At 40.4% G+C, this 22,811-nt stretch overlaps 1 protein-coding gene across 2 annotated transcripts in view; it reads right to left on the bottom strand.

Moving 5' to 3' along the window:
• LOC140205137 (inner centromere protein-like) overlaps positions 1-17,056 on the bottom strand; it is a 35,810-nt gene extending 18,754 nt beyond the window's left edge. Inside the window, exons 1-9 of one of the 2 annotated variants that reach the window (XM_072272378.1) lie at positions 16,979-17,056; positions 14,052-14,197; positions 12,908-13,003; positions 8,645-9,354; positions 5,145-5,190; positions 3,870-3,911; positions 2,759-2,828; positions 2,539-2,665; positions 1,197-1,245 (exon numbers count right to left, since the gene is read on the bottom strand). In XM_072272378.1, coding sequence (XP_072128479.1) covers positions 1,197-1,245; positions 2,539-2,665; positions 2,759-2,828; positions 3,870-3,911; positions 5,145-5,190; positions 8,645-9,354; positions 12,908-13,003; positions 14,052-14,191 — 1,280 coding nt within the window. In that variant the 5' untranslated portion in view covers positions 14,192-14,197; positions 16,979-17,056. The remainder of the gene's footprint in view (positions 1-1,196; positions 1,246-2,538; positions 2,666-2,758; positions 2,829-3,869; positions 3,912-5,144; positions 5,191-8,644; positions 9,355-12,907; positions 13,004-14,051; positions 14,198-16,978) is intronic. The other variant, XM_072272379.1, reaches the window with a different exon arrangement.
• Between the last annotated feature and the right edge of the window lie 5,755 nt (positions 17,057-22,811).

Below are 22,811 nucleotides of genomic sequence, written 5' to 3'. Positions count from 1 at the left end.
TTATGTGCTGTGTCACATGATATAGGCGATCATGTACTTTCAATGACCATGATTGTTCTTGGCAAATTTGTCTACATGAAGGATCTTGACAATGGCCTTACTAAAATCCACAGCTCTACCTCTGTCACATCCTGGAAAATCTCAATCAAGGGAAAACTTGACTCTGACCAAGCTATACTAATTACTTACTGTCCCTAATTAAGTGAAATGCTCATAAATAGTCTCAATAATCCTTTCCTGTAATTTCCGTGCTGACAAGACACTCATCAGTTTATAATATCAGGATTATCCTCATTTCCCTTCTCGAATAATGGATCAATATTAGCTACTCACTAGCCATCTGGGACTTTGCCTGTGACTAGAGCGAACATAAATTTCTTGTCAAGGCACCAGCAACCTCATCTTGTGTCTCTCTGAATACCCGAGACTCTCACTTTATTTTCATTACTGCCTCCTTATTTATCTCTAAATAAGTAGATATGCTCTGGCATATCAGCATGATCCACTCTGATCTCCTTATCCTAAAGTGCTCATTTAGGATTTCACCCACATTCTGTAGCTCCAATTGCATGTTCCCTCCTTTATCCTGGAGTCCCACACTCTCCCTAGTTATCCTCTTCACCTTGATTTATAAAATGTCTTGGGATTCTCTTTAATCCTACTTGCCAATAACTTTTCATGGCCCCTCTTGGCTTTCCTAGTTACCTTTGTGAGTTCTTTATAATCCTCAACAGCTGTTTGATTTTAGCTTACACGTATTTCCTTTTCCTTCTTGACTAAATTCATCACCTCCCTCGACATCCAAGTTTCTTTTACCTTGCCACACTTCTGACTGGAGTATACTGTACCTGTCCTGTATTCTATGCATCTGGCCTTTAAAAACCCTCCATGTCAGACGTGGAATTGCTCAAACAACTTTTCTTCATTAACTCTCCCTAGTTCCTGCCCAATACTATCATAATTTGCCCTGCTCCCCCTCAATATTCTCCTTCAAGGTCCACACTTATCTGTGGCTACCTTAAAACTTGAGTTGTGATCACCGTTACCAAATTGTTCTTCCACCTTGATACAGTATGGCTCATCCTCCATTATAGTATCTACATATTGATTTAAGAAACCCTCCTGGAAGCACCAAACAAATTCTGCCACATCTAAACCACTTGCACCAAGGAGGACCCAGCATTTCCCATACTTACCCAGCACTTTGGCCATCAGAAGAGCTCGATTTATCAGAATCACCGCTGTCTGCATTTAAAACAAAAGACAATAAATACTTCTTGTCTTTATGGCAGTGTACTACAGCAGACAACTTTAAACTCAATAATGCAACTTCATACTCCACATTGGATCAGACAATAATGAAAAGAAAACAGACAACCAATTTTCTTTCAAAAATATCACAAAATAAAATAAGATTTCACCTTTTATTCACAGCTCTTGAGTTCTACACTAGACGAATGTTCTGATAAAGTTTAGTTAGAATATCATGTTGCTAAAATTTGACATAGCAACATAAAAACAAAAGAAACATGCAATACTAGCTACAATGGCTCAATAATAAGCAGGAAATTAGCTCACTTTTATTTACCTGGTGTTGTAAAACTGGTCAACTCCAGTGACTTTATCATTTTGGAAAACTAAGGTGTAATTAGGGACAGTCAGTAATTAGTCACTATAGCTTTGTCAGAAGAAAATTGTGTTTTTCTTAATTGAGTTTTTCCAGGAGGTGTGCTGAAAGTTGTCTTTGTGGATTTTAGTAAGGCCATTGTCAAGGTCCTTCATGGGGGAGGGGTGCGTGTTTAGAGCAAGATCTGAAACTGAGAATTCCTAATCTGCAATGCCAAGAAACTAAATTAATTTACTTGCAAAAGTTGAAGAATTCAAGCTTTCAAGTTTCAACTTAAGGGGATAAAATCTTAAAATAAACTCACATTTTAAATCATTTATATACACTTTGTAGAAAGGTTTTATGCTTATATGCACTTATACTCAAATAAACCTACACTGATAATTAATTTGCACTAAAATGGACTTTTTTGTTCTTGTAAAAGTTGATTTCAAAATTTTAAACTTATATTTTTCCTGTGAATTCTGGTTATATGATGCTATGCATTCCTGATATGCTACTACAAGTTAGTTTTTCACTGTACCTCCAACACATGTACTTACGCATACGACAACAACTTGATTTGAACTTTTTTAAAAAATTTGTTATTCTTGTATCTACCCAAAAGGAACCAGATTTTCTGACTACCACTGAATTGTTTATTTATTTATTTTTCTCTTTTAAAACACTTGAGCCAAAAGTACTCCTTACTTTAAAAAAAAAAAATCGGCACTCTCCTTGTATTGTCCATAACATTAAACAGGGTGTACAATTTCTATGTTACCAGAGTTGGGAATCCTTCCTGCTTGAGCTTCAATCTTCAATACAGTTTTAAATGAAACATCAAGTAAAAACATTGAATCATAAAATGGAATTTTTCCAGAAAATGGAAGAGAGCCTGTTGAAGGCATGAAATTAACCAAATTACAAACCTTTCTTCTGAATTCTTGGTGAACTTCTTGGAGATTGTGACTTAGCAGGTTCCACTTCATTCTCTGGATTGCTAACGGCAAGTTTTGTAGCATTCCGTGTGTATCTGCGTTCTTGATTTTCAGTAATCTGTACAGAGCAAAGAAATTAGAACTACAGTACTATGTTTCTTTAACATGAAAATGAGGCAAATAAATGACTCTTGAAAAGAAATTTCATTACCAGAGTATCTGGTTGTTTCACCACTTTTGGCTGCTGACGTTTAGGAGGGGTGCTAGAAACCACTTCAACACTGAAATTACAAAAACAATTATCCATCAAATTTCCAACATGGCACTTTGCAACTTCAGCTTGTGAATTATTTGATTCTTCAAAGCCTCAAACTTTGCAAAAGACTAATCTCCCCTTTCAGAAGCAGAAAAAGTGAACAACTTAAGGTAGTAATCAACAGGAATGCTACATCTGTCCATTCATCTCCACCCTCAGTTCCATTTAGGGAGACAAGCACTCCTTCCAGGTGAGTGCAGATCTGTTGGGGGTGCCCACTGTATCCAGTGCTCTTGTTGAGGCTTCCTCTACATTGGAGAGACATAATATCAACCACTTTGTCAAGTACCTCCACTCTATCTGCAAAAAGCAGAAGAATTTGAATTCCTATCCTTATACCAGTTCTGGCATGTCAGCTTACAGCCTCCTCTTCTGCCACGAAGAGGCCACCCTCAGTTTGGTGGGGCAACACCTCATTCCACCAGGGTAGCCTCCAACTTAATGGCATGAACATCAGTTTCTGGGAATTTCCTCTTCCCCTTTCATTTCCCCATTCTGTCCTCACCTGCCTATCACCTCCCTCTGGTGCCCCTCCTCTTTCCCTTTCTCCTATGGAAACTCTCCTCTCATTAGATTCTTTCTTCTCCAGCCTTTTGCCTTTTACACCCATCACCTCCCAGCTTCTTACTTTAATCCACGCCCACCTGGCTTCACCTCTCACCTCCAGCATGTCCTCCTTCCCTTCCCCCACCTTTATATTCTGTCATCTTCCCCCTTCCTTTCTAGTCCTGATGAAGAGTCTTGGCCCATAACCTCAACTGTTTATGCATTTCCATAGATGCTGTCTGACCTGCTGAGATACTCCAGTATCTTGTGTATAAATAAGGTAATATTCCTGCTTAATTATATTACAAGGTTTTTAATTCCAATGAAGTCTTAAAAGCACAAAATGTGTACTGAAATCTCTTAAGTCGTCTCACAACAGGAGCATCAAACAGGTATGGTGTATTGCTTTACCATCACAAATATAACAATTTTTTTGCATTATTTGCTATGTTTTACTTACATTCTTGAAGTATCCTCTGTAGAAACCTCCTTGATTTCACTGCTCAGAAAACAAGTTAAAATTTACATAACTATAATGTCCTGGCTAATATTTTTTTTTCCAATAGGTACATTTAATTTCAGGGAAAGGTATGCAATATACATCCTGAAATTCTTTTTCTTTGAAAAATCCATGAAAACAGAAGTGCCCCAAAGAATGAATGAGTTAAAACATTAGAACCCGAAGCTTCCCCCAACCCGTCCCATGCACAAGCAGCAGCAAGGCAAAGACCAACAGAAAAAAGCATCCGCATCCTTCCACCTAGCACTCAAGCATGCAGCAAAGCATCAACAACAAAAATCAAATTACTACTGCAAGTTTACTCACAAGATCCTATCGTACACAATTTACCTACTATGTTCACAGTATTGTTAAGCTAGCACTACAAACTTTAGCTTAGATTTTGCACTAAAGTCCAAAAGATGGGACCCTAATGAATAAGAGCTCTGTCTACCATTCTCCAGCAAACCTCTCAGGTTGTTAAAGTCTGTCACGAGCCTTGTGGCCCATCAGACCGGTGCATTTCTGCTGGTACACATTCTCAGCTGGGTAGACGGGAGCATTGTGTGGTTAAGTGCCTCGCTCAAGGACACACACGCTGCCTCGGCCGAGTCTCAAACCCATGACCTTCAGATCGCTAATCCCACGCCCTAACTGCTTGGCCACGTGCCACACCTTTTAGGTTGTGACTGCACTTAATTTCCTACGCCAAAAATTATTTGCTTATTGAATAATCTCAAAATCTGTACATTTCATATTTTGCTAGAATTTTGATCATATCTCACTAAATAATACAATTTATAACAGTGGCAAAATGCTCCTCAAACTGGATATTTTCCATACAATGGCCACCTAGACGTAATCCAGCATACTTCAGCAGCTGTTAGCTTTTAAACTTAAAACCTTATAGACATCAGATTTGGATTTTCGGGAGCTTCAATGCATGTATGGCAAATCAGCTACTTTCAAATCCTGCATTAAAGAGCAGTTTTATTTTTAATGTAAAGATTATAAACTAAAAATTGCTTAGGTACTACACAATTACTAGATTAACACAAATTATTGTCCAAGACCAGCACCTCACAGGAAAATCTCCAACTCAGGACACCAGCTGCTGAAATATTCAGAAATTTTTGAACAGGAGAGTTTAGATAAGCATGCATTTGCTGCACTTCACCATCTGCACGTTCAGATCCAACTAAGCAACAGATGTGCATTTCCAATAAAATGTCTTACCATTCTTTCTCATCATCTCCTTCAAAATCGTCATTATTGTCTTGACCTAAGAGGAAAGCATATTACAAAACAATTGTAGCAGCTGAGTACCAAAAAATTGATGAAAAGGATTGATCTGATTCAAGATCAAAATCATCTGTGCGTTAAATTGCTAATGCATGGACCAATACTTTACTGCAAGACTACACAGTGACAATTTGCCAATTTATTTTATTTTTTAAAGTGGTTGCTTCCCACATCAAATCTTCTGTAACCAATAAATATACCACAAAATGTTGCCATCTTCACTGACCAAACTGATGATGAAAAACTCTCAATCAGCCTCCCCATGACCCTCCCAGAGAATCAAAGTGCTTCATAAGGTGTATGCCTGAATTAACAAATATTTGTAGGCCAATACATGTTAGCTTTTACAGCAAACCTATCCTTAGATCTGTAAAATTTGTGTTTACGGACACAAGGACAATGTACATGTGCCTTTACTGCATAAACAGTAAAGAGGCTTTATACTGTAATTAACACTAAAATTATATCAAAGTATTCAGGTGCATGGGAGTGTAAGAGACCACAGACCTTCATTAAACATTCCAGAGAGTGCATAGTCTAGAGTGAAGTCAAATCCTCAACAAACTTGAAGTTCACATTTAAAAATAATGAGGTGCTCTTTTGAAACACTGACCTCAGAGTTGAACACGATAGATTCTAAGAGGTTATGTGGCCTGGCTAAAGTATGAAACTAGAGTCAAAGTGCCATGGTAGCTGTCTAACAGCAAGATAGAATCAAATAGTGTTATTAAAATTCATTACATTTCAAGTGAGTCTCTACACCATTAAGATTCCTATACACAAACAGAGTGGGACACAAGAGAGTTGCAATGAAAAATTCAGCCATCACATTGAATGCAAGAACAGCATCCGGGGACCAGATGTTTTATTCCTGCACATATTCCTGATCAATTTAAAGGCATCAGCCAGATACTTGAAGCCATGTAAAGTTAACCCCAAATGCCATTTTATTGTCATTTCTATCACTGTGATCCTTGCACAGCCATTTTAGGCAGGTATTGCAAAGAGCATGGATCGCAGTCAGGCTTTCTGTTGTATGAGTATTCATAGTATCAGAGTGTGTATGACGTCAGGACGTGGAAAAAGGGTTTTAAAAAATGGAAGTCTGGTGAATAAAGGGTGGTTGTTCAATCTACACCGGTGTCTGAGTCACATAAATATTACATGGTGTCAGAAGTGGGATGGAAGAGTCTACAGGAGGAACAGGAAGCATCTGCTGAAGACAGGCGAGAGTGAGTTTCCACGTACAGATGCACAGGACATTTAAAGAGGAAATCAGCTATGCATCAGGGCTAATGTTCAAAACGGCAAAACTCATCGTACCAAACCAAATGAGACAGGAAATGCTCAACAGAATTCATGAGTCACACCTGGAGATAGTGAAATGTAAAGAAAGAGCAAGAGACATTCTCTATTGGCCAGGCATGTCAACTCAGATAGTAGACATTGTGTCTCGGTGTGCTGTCTGTAATGAAAACAAAAACAGCAATCCAAGAGAGCCTCTGCTTCCCCGCCCACTACCAGGAAGACCATGGGAGAAGATTGGCACACATCTCTTCACCACAATGGTGCAGAATATCTGCTTTGTGTGGACTACTATTCAAAATATCCGGAGAACACCAAGTTAAGTGACATGTCCAGTCGAGGTGTCGTTACCACAATGAAATCGACATTCGCAAGACATAGTAGGCCAGATATTGTCGTTAGAGACAATGGTCCACAATATGCCAGGAGTTCAGAGGGTTCTCAGAAAGCTGGGAATTTCAACATGTTACTTCCAGTCCAGGGCACGCTCAGTCTAATGGACAAGCAGAGAGAACTGTACAAACTGTCAAGAACATGCTCAAGAAGGCACAAAGCAGCAACGGTGACCCTTACATTGCTCAGCTTGAATACCGCAACACACCGATTGAGGGTGTGGGGTTCTCTCCTGCGCAGCTGTTGATGGGACGTTGTCTGAAGTCCAAACTGCCAACATCCACAACTCTACTGACTCCTGAAGGTAATGCTCAAGTACATGACAAGCAAAAGTACAAGCAAATAAAGCAAAAGAGCTACTATGACAGACATACAAGACAGTTGCCAGATCTGCATACAGGTGAAAATGTCAGAATACAGAGAGGAGACACTTGGCAACCAGCTGTGGTTGTGAACAGACATCAGCAACCAAGATCCTTCATAGTTCGCACGCCGGATGGAAGAGTCTACAGGAGGAACAGGAAGCTTCTGCTGAAGACAGGCGAGAGCGAGTTTCCACGTACAGATGCACAGGACATTTCCACAGATACAGACTTGGAAACAAACGACACCAAGAATGGTGCAGACTGCAAAGACACAGAGGTCACTCGAGAGACTGACACGGATGAACGTCAAGCACAGTCACAGTTGTATCACACACGGTCTGGGAGACAAGTCAAACTTCCAGATAGATACAGAGACTAGACATACAGTTTGAGGTAAAGTCACACATGTCATAAGTTCCAAGGTGTGAAATAAAAGGTTTATTAGTCTATGTTGGTAAAAGAAAATACACTGCTGTTAGTATTGTAAAATACAATGCAGAATACAGTACAAGTTAATATTTTTTTTAGTTTATGTCATGGTTGTTGCACTGTAAGAAGGGCGTACCTAGAGGCATTGTTTTGGTAATTCACAGTGTTGTAAAAAAAATCTTGAGAAGGGGGATGTAATGTACTGTGTGAGTATTCGTAGTATCAGAGTGCGTATGACGTCAGGACGTGGAAAAAGGGTTTAAAAAAATGGAAGTCTGGTGAATAAAGGGTGGTTGTTCAATCTACACCAGTGAACGAGTCACATAAATATTACATCTGTGACCGATTAAGTGCCGTTACTGAGTCAAAGCACGGCTAATGATTTAAAAAGGAAGCAACACGCATCAAGTCAGTAAAGGACTTGTTAACAAAGGGCAGTTATGACAGTAAACCAGGAATAGTTTTTTTCCCCCCTTCAGAAAGCGAGTAAAGCTGCTAATTGAATAAAGGTAGGATCCGTACCCTGAATAAACTAAGGGAATTGTCAGGTCAAGTTAGGTCATAAACATCAACTGCAATAAAAAGCAAAAGGCTAATTCAAATATTTTATATCTGCACTAATTGTAGCCAAGTCCCAAAATTCTAGCTATCCCTTCCCTTTAAACCATTCCGCAAAACAAGAAAACTTGACGGTTTCTTGATCCCAATGGATTTCATTATTATTCCTTGATCATGTACACCAGACACAAAATTCTAGCCATAATAATCACTTAATCACTACACAGGTTGAGAAAATACAAATTTCTCATACGCTTAACAAATGTGAAATAATTAAAGCAGCCAAGATTACCCAATATTAATATCTGTTAAGATACACTTGTCATCCTAGCTAGATCTAATATGAAAATATTGTACAAATGCTCATTTCAAAGTTATACTCACAACTAGGAGAAGTTTGAAGCACATTCTTCCTGTTAAATTTACGCAATGATTTTCTCATGGATCTTTGTAGCATAACAGTCCGTTGAGTTTTCACCAAACTCATGCACTTTGACTGGCGACTGGCAATACTTCTTCGTACTGATCTACGCAGACCCTTAGTTTCAGTTGCAGAGATGCAGTTTTCACCATTAGTTGATGCTTCCACAACATTATTCAACTCCTGGACAGTTAAAGGAGATACATTCTTTATTTCATTTTCTTCATCAGTAACAGGCTCTGCTATTTTCACCTTTGTTGCTGTACGACTTGGGCTCCTGGCAACAGGAGACAATATTTCCAAAGCCACTTCATGTGAAGGATCCAATTTTCCCTCACGTGCCTTTTGGGACAACTTGACATCTTCAGAGGCGCATGGAATTTGGGATAAGTTTGTCACTTGACCTTTTTTCTTGAATTCCACGACCTTACACTCATTTGGTGACAATATAATCAAAGGCATCACACCATTCACTGGAACGATAGCTGGTAGGTTGTTTTTTTCACTTTCTGGTTTTGCTATCATTGCTGCACGTGTTGCTGAGCGGGTCAAACGCAGTGATTGTGTCTGCTCCACAATTTTGTTACTGCCATCATCTTCTGCAAAGAGTCTACTTCCCAGCTTCTTCCTCTGAACTGAGGAGCGCCTTAAATTCTTTCTGCTTTTAGAATACCTGAAGGAATATTATTTCAATAAATGAAACCATTGTTGAATGCACAATTGAAACAATGAGAAATCTCCCAAAAGTATTTTTATAGGAAATTAAGTATGCAGTATTATTAGGATTTGTTGACATTTGCAAGTTTGTACTTTCTTTAACTAGAAAGAGAAACCTTCCTCCTTTTCTAAATACATTCACAGGAATCAGGTAGCTCCTGTGTCACAGCTCTAAAGCTGGACTGGAAATATTTCAGCAGCCACCACGTCCAAATCAGTTCCTGGTCTCACCACATATCCATACCTGCATTCTTTGTAGCTCATCTCACTGGAAAACAAGCATCTTGCACCACTCCTGTCAGTGCCTTTGATAAAAAGATGAGCAACTAATTTAACAGACTATGTAAATCAAAATGTCTACCATCCTTGATGCTAAAAGAAAAAAAAACAAAGAACTGAAGGCTTTGGAAATCTCAAACAAATTAGTGGTAATACTCAGTTCAGACACCATCTCTTTCAGGTCAATGACCTTTCTTCAAAAATGAAATTTTTAAAAAATATCCTGGCCCTGAAATATCTATAATGTTAAGCTTGTTTTCTCTAGTAGACTCCTAATCCACTACATACATCCACCATATGTTTTAGAGTCATAAAACTACAGCACAGAAACAGACTTTTCAGCTAATCAAGTCCATGCTGAACCATTTTACCTGCACCCGAACCATAGCCATCCATATACCCATCCAAACTTCTCTTGAACATTGAAACCAAAAATCACATCCACCACTTGTGCTAGCAGCTCATTCCACATACTCATCATCCTGAGTGAAGATGCTTTCCCTAAACAGTTCATCTTTCAACCTTAGCTCTTGACCTCTAGTTGTAATCTCACCCAACCTCAGTGGAAATGGCCTTTTTACATTTACCCTGTCTATATCCTTAGTTATGTATACCTCTATCAAATCACCCTTTAATAGTCTACATTTGAGGGAATAAGGTTCCAACCTATTCAATCTTTCTTTATAACTCAGGTCCTCCAGTCCCAGAAGTATCCTTGTAAATTGTCTCTACTCTTCCAATCTCATTTACGTCTTTCCTGTGGGCAAGTGCACACAATACTCCAAATTTAGCATCATCAATTTCAACACAACACCCCCAACTCCTGTACGCAATACAATGATCTATGAACACCAATGCACCAAATGCTTTCTTTATGACCCTCCCATAACAGCACTTTCAATGAATTTTGGACCTGTAGTCCCAGATCCTTTTGTTTTCTTGCAGCCCTCGGTGCCGTACCGCACACTGTGTAAGACCTATCCCGGTCCTCTCAAAGTGTAATACTGTACCTCACAATCGTCGACATTAAATTCCATCTGCCATATTTCAGCCTATTTTTCCAGCTGGTTCAGATCCTGCTGCAAGGTTTAATAGTCTTCCTCACTGTCCACTACACCCCCAATCTTGGTGTCATTGATACAGACAACCAGCAGCAATGGACTGAGGATCAGTCCCTGCAGCTCTCCACTAGTCACAGGCCTCCAATCAGACAGACAGCCATCTCCCTCTACTCTCTGGCTTCTCCAGCAAAGCTAATGTCTGATCCAAAGTACTACCTCATCCTGAATTCCAAGCAATTGAACCTCCTTGACCAACCTTCCATGTGGGACTTTGTTAAATGCCTTGATCAAGTCCATGTAGACCGACTTACCTTCAGCTTTCCTGGCAAATTCCTTGAAAAACTAATATTGATTAGACATGACCTACAACGCACAAAGCCATGCTAATTATCCATAATCAGTCCCTGTCCATCTATGCAATCCCCTAGAATAGCTTCCAGTAACTTTCTCACTAATGATGTCAGGTTCACCGACCTACAAGTTCCTTGTTCATTCTTAGAGCATTTCTTTAAACAGTGAAACATTAGCTATCCTGCAATCCTCTTCTTCGGCTGTCCATCGATTTTCTCTGTTGACTGAGGCCTGGGCAAGGTTGTATGGAAGCCCATGCTGCAAGTTTCCCCTCTCCACACCACCGATGTTCTCCAAGGGAAGAGCACTAGGACCCATACAGCTTGGCACCAGTGTCGTCACAGAGCAGTGTGTGGTTAAATGCCTTGCTCAAGGACACAACACGCTGCCTCAGCTGAGGCTCGAACTAGCGACCTTCAGATCACTAGACCGACGCCTTAACCACTTGGACACATGCAATTCTCTAGCACTTCACCATTACCAAGTATGAGCTAAATATCTCTGCTAGAGCCCCAGCAACTTCTGCATTTTACTTCCCACCGAGTCTGAGGGAACACTTTGTCAGGGCCCAAGGATTTGTCCACCCTAATTTGCCAAGACAGCAAACACCTCCTGCTCTGTAATCTGTATTGGGTTCATGACCTTGCCGCTGCTCTGCCTCATTTACATAGACTGCGTCCTGAGTAAATACAGATGAAAAACAAAAAAAATTCAATCAAATCAGCTTAAGGTCTTCCCCCATCTGTTTTGGCTCCATGCATAGATTATCATTTTGATCTTTTAGAGGACCAATTTTGTCCCTTGCAATCCTTTTTCTCTTAACACATCTGTAGAAGCCCTTAGGATTCTCCTTCACCTTGTCTGCTAGAGCAACCTCATGCCTTTTATTTTTAAAACCCTCCTGATTTCTTTCTTAAGGGTTCTCTTGCATTTCTTCAACTCCCACATACCTCATTCGTTCCTACCTACTTTCATTTACTTGACAACAGAGCCTCCCATTTCTACCCAGTCACACTACAGTTACCAGTGCATTCTAGGATTGTGCACAAAAAACTTTTGCCCCCGTTTGCTGGAGGTTTTCTACACCCATTAATCAAATTTAAACTCATTGGCAGCCTTTAAGACTTTTAAACATTCCAACTAGTACAGACCAACTTTAGCAATCATATTCTGTTTTTAAAACCAAAAGGCTGAACCTAATTAGAATAGTTTACTACTTCAGCAAACCAAATACAGTTACCCATGACATTTTAAAATCAGTACAAATAGTTTTTATAAATATTCACCAACTGGTCCACAACAAATTACACTATTTGCCAATATTCAAATGTTCGAGTAGAATCTAAAAAAGTAGCCAGAAAAGCCACTTCAAAATTGAGTCATGGCTGTATGGATGTTGCTTATCAAATTATGACCAAAGTATAACTCTTGATTATTACTTGGCTGCTCATCCATCAAATAGAATCCAACAATAGTTATGATGTTGACAATGAAAACAATTATCCTTAATTAAGGAGATAAATTTGATGAACTAGACAGGCTATTATTCCCAGTATAGTAAATAAAATATAAGTGAATGAACCTGGACTTCACTTTCACTCACCACCAACTCTTCTTGGTTATTTAATTGCATTTGATTTAAAGATGCAATTCCAAATTAATCTAATGTTTAGCAAATTATTTAGAATTATTAGATTGCCTTAAATTGTTCTAACTGAAAAGCAAAATTCAACGCTTCAGGAAAAGACAAGCCTTTAAATCACATAAATAATAGGTTTGAACTGCATCTTTTCCCATTAAGTGCAATTGTAATGTTACCTCTTATTGTGATCACCGGCCACAGATGGGCGCCTCCTGCGTCGTTTTCTCTCTGAAGGAGTCTTTGGCATCAATTCAGGCTCTGCATTAAAATCACTGGAAAACAAGTTTTTTGAGAAATTAACTTTTCTCAAGGGCAGCAGGCTGAGGGTAGCAGACACCAACAGAATCAACAAACTTATTCGTAAGGCCAGTGATGTTATGGGGATGGAACTGGACTCTCTCACGGTGGTGTCTGAAAACAGGATGCTGTCTAAGTTGCATGCCATCTTGGTCAAGGTCTCCCATCCACTACATAATGTACTGGGTGGGCACAGGAGTACATTCAGCCAGAGACTCATTCCACCGAGATGCAGCACAGAGCGTCATAGGAAGTCATCCCTGCCTGTGGCCATCAAACTTTACAACTCCTCCCTTGGAGGGTCAGACACCCTGAACCAATAGGCTGGTCCTGGACTTATTTCATAATTTACATATTACTATTTAACTATTTATGGTTCTATTACTATTTATTATTTATGGTGCAACTGTAACAAAAACCAATTTCCCCCTGGGATCAATAAAGTATGACTATGACTAAATTACAGCAATAAAAAAATAGCCCTGTTCAAATTTGCTTTTAAAAAAAATAAAAATTGTATGCTGTGTTCACAGGATGAAAAGAGGACCCTTACAATCACATTCAGTTATTGAATGAACTACATAACTCATATCAATAGAAAGATTGAACATATTGAACCATTCCTGAATCTAGCAGCATGGGACCCAGTGGTGGTAGCGAGAAGGGACCATGGCCCAGGTGATGGGTACTGCTCCCTTCTGACTGTGCTCCTTATAAATGTGCTGATTGATAACGAGAGCTTTACCTGTGATAGACTGGACTGTATCCATACCAGCCCATGACGCAAATCAGTCAGGATACTCTACTGAGATAATACGAAAAATAGCAACCAACTCAAAATCGTTCCGGATTTTCTTCTGTCACCTCCAGATGAGTACAAAAAAAAACTATTTTGAACACAGCAATCTTGGCCAGCATCAATTTTAGTACAGCAGTTTTCTGCTTTTAGTTGCTACTAAAATGCTGACCTAATGAAGTTTAATTACTAAATTGATGATTACCATATCTAAGGGCAATTTTTACCTGATAAACATCCTCTCCGCCTCTTCTAAGATTTCTTTCAGCCATACTGTATTTTCTTCGAAATCTTCAATGATAGTATTGAGTTTCTCACTAAAATACTTCATGTTATCTGTATCCACCATTGCCGTTTTGGAAGCCATGGTGCCCTAAATAACAAAAGTAGAATTTAAAAACTGACAGTAAGATGGCTAGAAACAAATAATTTCAATGACCCAATTAGATTTAAAATTGGAGTAAACAAACTTTGCATATTATATCCATAATCATCCCAAAGGAAAAGAACTATTAGCCATTTACAATCATTTCCAGATAACTAGACCAGGCATAGTGATGGATAGCATAATGGTTAGCACAACATTTTACAGTACAGGTGACCCAAGTTCAATTCCCACCACTGCCTATAAGAAATATGTTCTCTCCGTGACTGTGCAGGTTTCCTCGGAGTGCTCTGGTTTCCTCCCACAGTCCGAAGACTTGCCAGTTGGTAGGTTAATTGGTCATTGTAAAATTGTCCCATGATTAGGGTAGGATTAAAATATATATATATTTTTTTTTAAATCAGAGGATTATTGGGTACCAGAAGGGCCTATTCCATGCTGTATCTCAATTTAAAAAAAACAAAATAAAAAACTGAAGGCAAGTTTGCTATTGAGGAGATCAGTGGGCTATACAAAAGATCAGAGTGCTAGATTGTGAAATGAGGGATCACGGAGAACATCAGCACGAATAGAGATTTATTACAGATGGGGGATGTAAAGTATTCATAATATACAGGAGTAACCTTAAACCTTTAATCCTCCCACGCTGGAGGATCCCCTAACAGGCTTAAACCTTTGAATACAACCTCTCTACAGAAGAGTCGCACACCATTTATTAGTGGTGGACATGCTATAAAATGTAACACAAGACAAAAACTGCTGTTGCGTGAATGAAATCACCGGAGAGAGAGTTACTGGTAGATACAAAGCGGCTTCTTTATTCGACAAAAGAAGGTACAGCAGGCACCATATGGAGATGCTTTCGATGGAAAGGTCTGCTGGGCCTAGTGTGGGGCTCAATATTTATTTGCTAAACACAAAGGGCAATCCATATTTACAAAGTATAGACAATGCTTTCTTTTGAAGCTACATACAAACTTCACACCTTCTGATTACATCATTCCCACCGGCACCAGGAGCGTCTGGACTGGGATCCACAGCTTTTAGGAAACACATTGTTCCAAATTAAATCCACAATACATTTATTTGGTATTTTACGTGCTTAACATAAAGGACAATTCCATATTTACAAAGTATAGATAATGCTCTCTTTGAAACTACATGCAAACTTCACACCTTCTGGTTCACATCCGTCCCACGGGCACCAGCAGCATCTGGACTAGGACTCACAGTTTTTAGGCAATGCATTGCTACAAACTAAATCCACAGTACATTGTCAAGGAATAGAAGATTGGTGGCCAAAGCCACTTGCTAAATGTAAATTATCTAAACCCAAAAATCACTAACAAAAACACTGAATACCAAGAAATGGTGTTTTCACAAGCTCAGCAGCCTCTGTAGGTGAACACATTTGGAACCCGTTCTAATTTTGGAAAGCATGTCATGCACGCACAAGGTATCCAAAAGTATTTCACAATCAGGTTTCAGATACGTAATGCATATAAATACATTCAGTGACACTATTAGATACACCTATACACCTGGTTACTGCAAATATCTAATCAGCCAATAATATCGCAGCAAGTCAATGCATAAAAGAATGCAGACATGGTCAATGGGTTGAATACAGAAGAAATATGATCTAAGTGAATTTGACTGTGGAATGATTGTTGGTGCCAGACAGGGTGGCTTGAGTATCTCAGAAACTGCTGATCCCCTGAGATTTTCAGACACAGTCTGTAAAGCTTAGACAATAGTGTGAAAAACAAAAAAAATCTAGTGAGCAACAATGTCTTATTAACTTGAGAGATCAGAGGAGAATGACCAGACTGATTCAAATTGACAGGAAGGTGACAGTAACTCAAATAACCACGCATTACCACAGTGGTGTGCTGAAGAGCATCTCTGAATGTAATAGATGTCTCTCCTGGAAATGGGTAGGATACAGCAGCAGGAGACACACACCCATTCCTCTCCTACACCAAATTGCCATTGAGTGTATGTCACGATGCAACCTAGTCTCCATATATCCGTCTTTCCTCCCATAGCCGTAAACAATAAAGACACTATTTTATAGATTTAGTGATTTTCCACACAGCTGCAATTTAAGGACCTGCAAATAAACCGCGATTGCATATGTGGCATCCTGTAGAAATTATTCCATGCAAGTTTATAAGAAATCTAGCACTGTGATCAGAGGTGGAATGACAATCTTTTACAGCCAGGGAAGATATGATTCACACCACATGCCCTCACCATACTGGATATTTCCCCCTCTTCACACTCAGTCCTGGTGCAGATCTCTACCGGAACACTAACCATTCCTCACCCTCCACTGAACCCCCAGAAACTGCTCGACCCGCTGAATTCCTCCGGCAGATGTTTTTGCCCCAGTTTCCAACATCTGCAGTTTCTTGAACACCTGTTTCCAGTTTCAAACCGTGCATATCTTCAGGATACTGAAAGCTATGGACGTAGAGCAAATAGTACTGCGGATCCATAGTCATTGAACCTTAGCCAAACTAAAAACTTCCTCTCATTCAGCACGCTGGAGTCAGCAACTCTGCAATCACGTCCCCCTCGCCGTGGTATTTAAACCCCACTAATCCTACCCTGCAGATTGCGGGCCGACGGGGGGGAAGGTTTCCCGGCCCCGCGCTCCCGTCTCCCTCTGTCCCCCCACCCCGTTCATCTCCGCCACCCGCCTGGGAAGGGGCCGCGGTTCCAACCCCAACCCAGCTCACGTTTAGACAACACCGAGGTACTCACCGGCGACTCCAGGATCGACCGAAAACAGCGGATACACCGGAGCACAATAGCAGACACCACTCGCGCGCCCTCACCCGTTTAAACTTTTAAATTCAGTGGCCGTTACAGAACCAGCCAATGACAGTGAGACAACCGTCCATGACGTAGTTCGTGCTGACGTAATTGTCCCTCTTCCGCACTAAACTCTCGGGCCCCCAGCAGATCTCGCGAAATTTATCATGCCTAGGATTCTGTTGCTGAGTATAAAGGGTGTTGCTTGAATATGCATTTGGAAATACCGATCTTCTAAGTTGTATATTGGTGTATAGGCTCTTGCAATAGTCATCATTTTCGTAGGCACAGTACCCTATGCTGAAGACTCCCACGGCAATCTTGACCTTGCCTTGCCTCGCATGGAAATCTCAGTTGACATTCCCGCAAACATAGTCAGTCATAGTCATGTCCTAGTCATACTTTATTGAAGGGTGAAGTTATGACTTCACCCTTTCTCCACATTAAATGATCCCGTTAAAATTCTATACCCTTTCTCCAGATCCTTGCAAATTATTGTCTCCAGTTAGAAGGCACTCTTGTTCCAAGGAATTAAACCACAGTTTATTCTTTCTAAACTTACAGCAGGAACTATTCCTCAACTTAACTGGAGTATTGCATTCCTTCCTTGCTGGAAAGGATGTTTCTGCAAATTCTCTCTTCCTTCAAATCCTTTCCAGCAAGCAAGGAATGCAATATGCTATGTTGGGGAATGAACAGGAGACAATTTGCAAATCAGTAAAAACTTTTGACAAATAGGGAAAACTCAGTGATGCAGAAAGCCTAGAAAAGTAATGAAGCAGTTTGAAATTAAAACAGCACTTCATCTTTTGGTTAAGCATTCACCCCTTTATAGAAGCTAAGATCAGATATATCAGTACTACAGTGTATTTAAAGGAATTACAGAGCCATGAGAGAGGAGCTGGCCAAAGTTCATTGCAAAAAGGATACTAACATATCCTCTTCGCTGACGATCAACTCTGGTGCACCTCAGGGGTGTGTGCTTAGCCCACTGCTCTACTCTCTGTCTACACAAGACTGTGTGGTTAGGCAAATACCATCTACAAATTTGCTGACAATACAACCATTGTTGGTAGAATATCAGGTGGTGATGAGAGGGCATACATACAGGAGTGAGATATACCAACTAGTGGAATGGTGCCGCAGCAACAACCTGGCACTCAATGTCAGTAAAACGAAAGAGCTGATTGTGGACTTCAGGAAGGATAAGACGAAGGAACACATATCAATCCTCATAGAGGGATCAGAATTGGAGAGAGTGAGCAGCTTCGAGTTCCTGAGTGTCAAGATCTCTGAGGATCTAATCTGGTACCAACACATTGATGTAGTCATAAAGAAGGCAAGACAGCGGCTATGCTTTATTAGGAGTTTGAAGCGATTTGGCATGTCAAAAAATACACTCGAAAGCTTCTCTAGTTGTACCATGGAGAGCATTCTGACAGGCCGCATCACTGTCTGGCATGGGGGGTGGGGGGGGGGCCTGCAGAAGACCGAAAGAGGCAGAGGTTTATAAATTTAATCAGTTCCATCTTGGATACTAGCCTACAAAGTACCCAGCACATCATTAGGGAGCAGTGTCTCAGAAAGGCAACATCCATTACTAAAGACCTCCAGCACCCAGGGCATGCTCCTTTCTCACTGTTACCATCAGGTAGGAGATACAGAAGCCTGAAAGCACACACTCAGCTTCTTCCCCTCTGACATCCGATTCCTAAATGGACTTTGAAGCTTTGGACATTACCTCACTTTTTTTAATATACAGTATTTCTGTTTTTGCACATTTTTTATAATCTATTCAATATACGTAATTGATTTATTTGTTTATTTATTATTATGTTTTATTTAATTTATTTCTCTCTGTCTCTCTGCCTGATTATGTATTGCATTGAACTGCTGCTGCAAAGTTAACAAATTTCACGTCACAATAATAAACCTGATTCTGATTCTGGTAACAGGGACGGCAGCAGAGCAACAATGGCTGGAGTTTCTAAGAGCTGGAAAATTATGCTGGAAATGCAGTAATAGGGGACAAAGAAATGGCAGACAAATAAAATAAGTATCTAGCATCAGTTTTCATTGTGGAAGACACTAGTATGCCAGAAGTTCGAGACTGTTAGGGGCCAGAAGTGAGTGAAGTTTCTATTACTAGGGAGAGGGTGCTTGGGAAACTGAAAGGTCTGAAGGTAGATAAATCACGTGGTCTATACCCCAGGTTTCCTAAAGAGGTGGCTGGAGGCATTAATAATGATCTTTCAAGAATCAATAGATTCTGGACTGCAAAATTGCAAATGTCACTCCACTTTTCAAGAAGGGAGAAAGGCAGAAGAAAGGGAATTATAGGCCAGTTGGTCTGACATCAGTGGTTGGGAAGATGTTGGAGTTGACTGTTAAGGATGTGGTTTCAGGGTACTTGGAGGCATGTGATAAAATAGGCCAAAGTCGGCATGGTTTCCTTAAGGGAAAATCTTGCCTGACAAATCTGTTAGAATTCTTTGAAGAAATAACAAACAGGATAGACAAAGGAAATGAGTGAATGTTGTGTACTTGGGTTTTCAGAAGGCCTTTGACCGGGTGCCTCATGTGAGACTGCTCAATAAGTTAAGAGCCCATGGCACTTCAGGAAGGATACTAGCATGGAAAGAACATTGACTGATTGGCACGAGGCAAAGAGTGGGAACAAACGGGGCATTTTCTGGTGACTACTGGTGACTAGCGATGTTAAGCAGAGGTCTGTGATGGGATCGCTTCTTTTTACGTTATATATCAATGACTTGGATGATGGAATTGATGACGTTGTGGCCAAGTTTGCAGATGTTATGAAGTTAGGTACAGAGGCAGATAGCGTTGAGGAAGCAGAGAGGCTGCAGGAGGATTTAAGACAGATTAGGAGAGTGACAAAGAAATGGCAGATGGAATACGGTGTCGGGAGTCCAGTCATACACTTCGGTAGAAAAAATAAAAGTATAGACTATTTCCTAAAATGGAAATAAAATTCAAAAATCTGAGGTGCAAATGACTTGAGAGTCCTTGTTCAGGATTCCATGAGAGTTCATTTGCAGGTTGAGCTGGTGGTGAGGATGGTAAATGCAATGTTAGCATTCATTTCAAGAGGACTAGAATATAAAAGCAAGAATGTAAAGTTGAGGCTTTGTGAGCCCTCACTTGTAGTATTTTGAGCAACTTTTGGCCCCGAAAATGATGTGCTGACATTGGAGGTTCATGAAAATGATGCAGGATTGAAAGGCTTATGACATGAGTAGTGTTTGATGGGTTTGATGGGTTTGGACCTGTACTCACTGGAATTAAGAAGAATGGGGGGGAGGGGGATCTCATTGAAAACTATCGAATGTTGAATGGCCTCGATAGAGTGGATGTGGAGAGGATATTTCCTCTGGTGGGAGGGTCCAGAACCAGATACCACAGCCTCAGAATAGAGGGGCGTCCATTTAGAACAGAGATGAGGAAGAATTTCTTTCACCAGAGAGTGGTGAATCTGTGAAATTTGTTGCCACAGGCAGCTGTGGAGGCCAAGTATTTGAGCATATTTAAGACAGAGGTTGATAGATTCTTGATTAGTCAGGGCATGAAGAGTTATGGAGAGAAGGCAAGAGAGTGAGGCTGAGAGGGAACTGGATCAGCCACGATGACCCAATGGCTCCTTGGGCCAAATGGCCTAATTCTGTTCCAAAATGTTATGGTCTTATAATCAACATTTCCATCAGTTTTTTCATTGATTAATTAAAAACAATTATTGTGCTTCTCCCATTTACACCTCTACCTTTGATCCTGTACATGTGACATTACTATTTCTTGTCAATAAATTGCTCCCATCTTCCTTTTTCTTCATTTCGTAATCTCCCTCAGTCTGAGCACCTTGATTCTATTTAGTCTTTCCCAGTTCTTCTGAAAGGATGTTAATTTGAAATGTTCACTGTGCTTCTCTTTCTGATAATGCTCGCTGAACATTTATAGCATTGTTTTCATTTAAGACTTCCATCTTCAGTATTGTTTAAATATATCAGCGAGATCTTATGCAATTACTCATAATGCAACTTATACCAAGTTCACATATTTCATATTTCCTTAGCTGTGAAGCTAAACATCTTCATACACTGTGACTGTGTCACCAACCCTTAGCTCCAATCTGCTAATTAAATTTGCTGACAATACTACACTGATTGGCCTAATCTCAAATAATAATGAGGCAGCCTACGGAGAAGAAGTCATCACCTTGACACAGTGGTGTCAAGAAAACAACCTCTCCCTCAATGTTGCAAAAACAAAGGAGCCGGTTGTGGATTACAGGAGAAATGGAGATAGGCTAACCCCTATTGACATTAATGGATCTGGGGTTGAGAGGGGGAACAGCTTCAAGTTCCTCGGCATACACGTCACTGAGGACCTCATGTGGTCTGTATGTACCAGCTGTGTAGTGAAAAAGGCACAACAATGCCTCTTTCACCTTACACGGTTGAAGAAGTTTGGTATGGGCCCCCAAATCCTAAGGACTTTCTACAGGGGCACAGTTGAGAGAATTGTGACTGGCTGCATCACTGCCTGGTATGGGAACTGTACCTCCCTTAATCACAGGACTCTGCAGAGAGTGGTGCAAGCAGTCCAGCGCATCTGTAGATGTGAACTTCCCACGATTCAGGACATTTACAGAGACAGGTGTGTAAAAAAGGCCTGAAGGATCATTGGAGACCCGAAGTCACCCCAACCACAAACTGTTCCAGCTGCTACAATCTGGGAAATGGTACCGCAGCATAAAAGCCAGGACCAACAGGCTTCAGGACAGCTTCTTCCAACAGGCTATCAGACTATGTAATTCATGCTGATACAATTGTATTTCTAAGTTATACTGACTGTCCTGTTGTACATACTATTTATTATAAATTACTATGGTTGGTTGTTCGTCCATCGTTGACGTCGATGAGGACCTCGACACCATAGTGATGGTGTCGAGACTAGCGCGTGATTTGGATTTAAATGAGGGAGAGTTGTGCAGCGTCAGCCTCACTCTCTCTTCCCAATTCCCATCTGGATCCAGTGGCAAGACAGAGTCTAGATGGCTGGAGATGCGACTAGGCTCAGTGGATGACCAGGACGTCTTCTGTGTCTTGTCCTGCTCTACACGCTCTCTCCTGCGGCTCCCCGTAGCTGTTTGCATGCGACAGTGGCCACACCCTGGGCAACGGCTTCGACAAGCCGGCTAAACCGGGTGAGGGTAGCCGATGGGTCTCAAATCCTCGGTGTGATAGGGAGTTGTCTATCCCAGCATGTGAAGACAGACTCCGACGGATTGAGCGGACGAGACCCATGGAAGGTCCGATGGTCAAGAAGGCGGTCTCTGCAAGCGTCGTGGAACGTGTAGATAAATTACTATAAATTGCACATTGCACATTTGGACAGAGACATAACATAAATATACTTTTTACTCCTCATGTATGTGAAGGACATAAATAATAAAGTCAATTCAGTGAATCAGAATCAGGTTTAATATCACCGGAATATGTTGTGAAATTTGTTAACTTAGCAGCAGCTGTACAATGTGATACATGATAAATATAGAAAAACAATAAATAAATGAATTACAGTATATGTTTATTACATAGTCAAATTAAAAATAGTTGTTCAAAAACAGAAATAATGGAAAAGTGAGGTAGTGTTCATGGGCTCAATGTCCATTTAGAAATCAGATGGCAGAGGAGAAGAAGTTGTTCCTGAATAGCTGAGTGTGTGCCTTCAGGCTTCTGTACCTCCTACCTGACAGTCACAATGA

The sequence above is a fragment of the Mobula birostris genome, chromosome 11, assembly GCF_030028105.1.
Source record: "Mobula birostris isolate sMobBir1 chromosome 11, sMobBir1.hap1, whole genome shotgun sequence".
Classification (NCBI taxonomy): Eukaryota; Metazoa; Chordata; class Chondrichthyes; order Myliobatiformes; family Myliobatidae; genus Mobula; species Mobula birostris.
The sequence above is the reverse complement of the archived record's forward strand: the minus strand, read 5'-3'. Positions and strand labels throughout refer to the sequence as shown.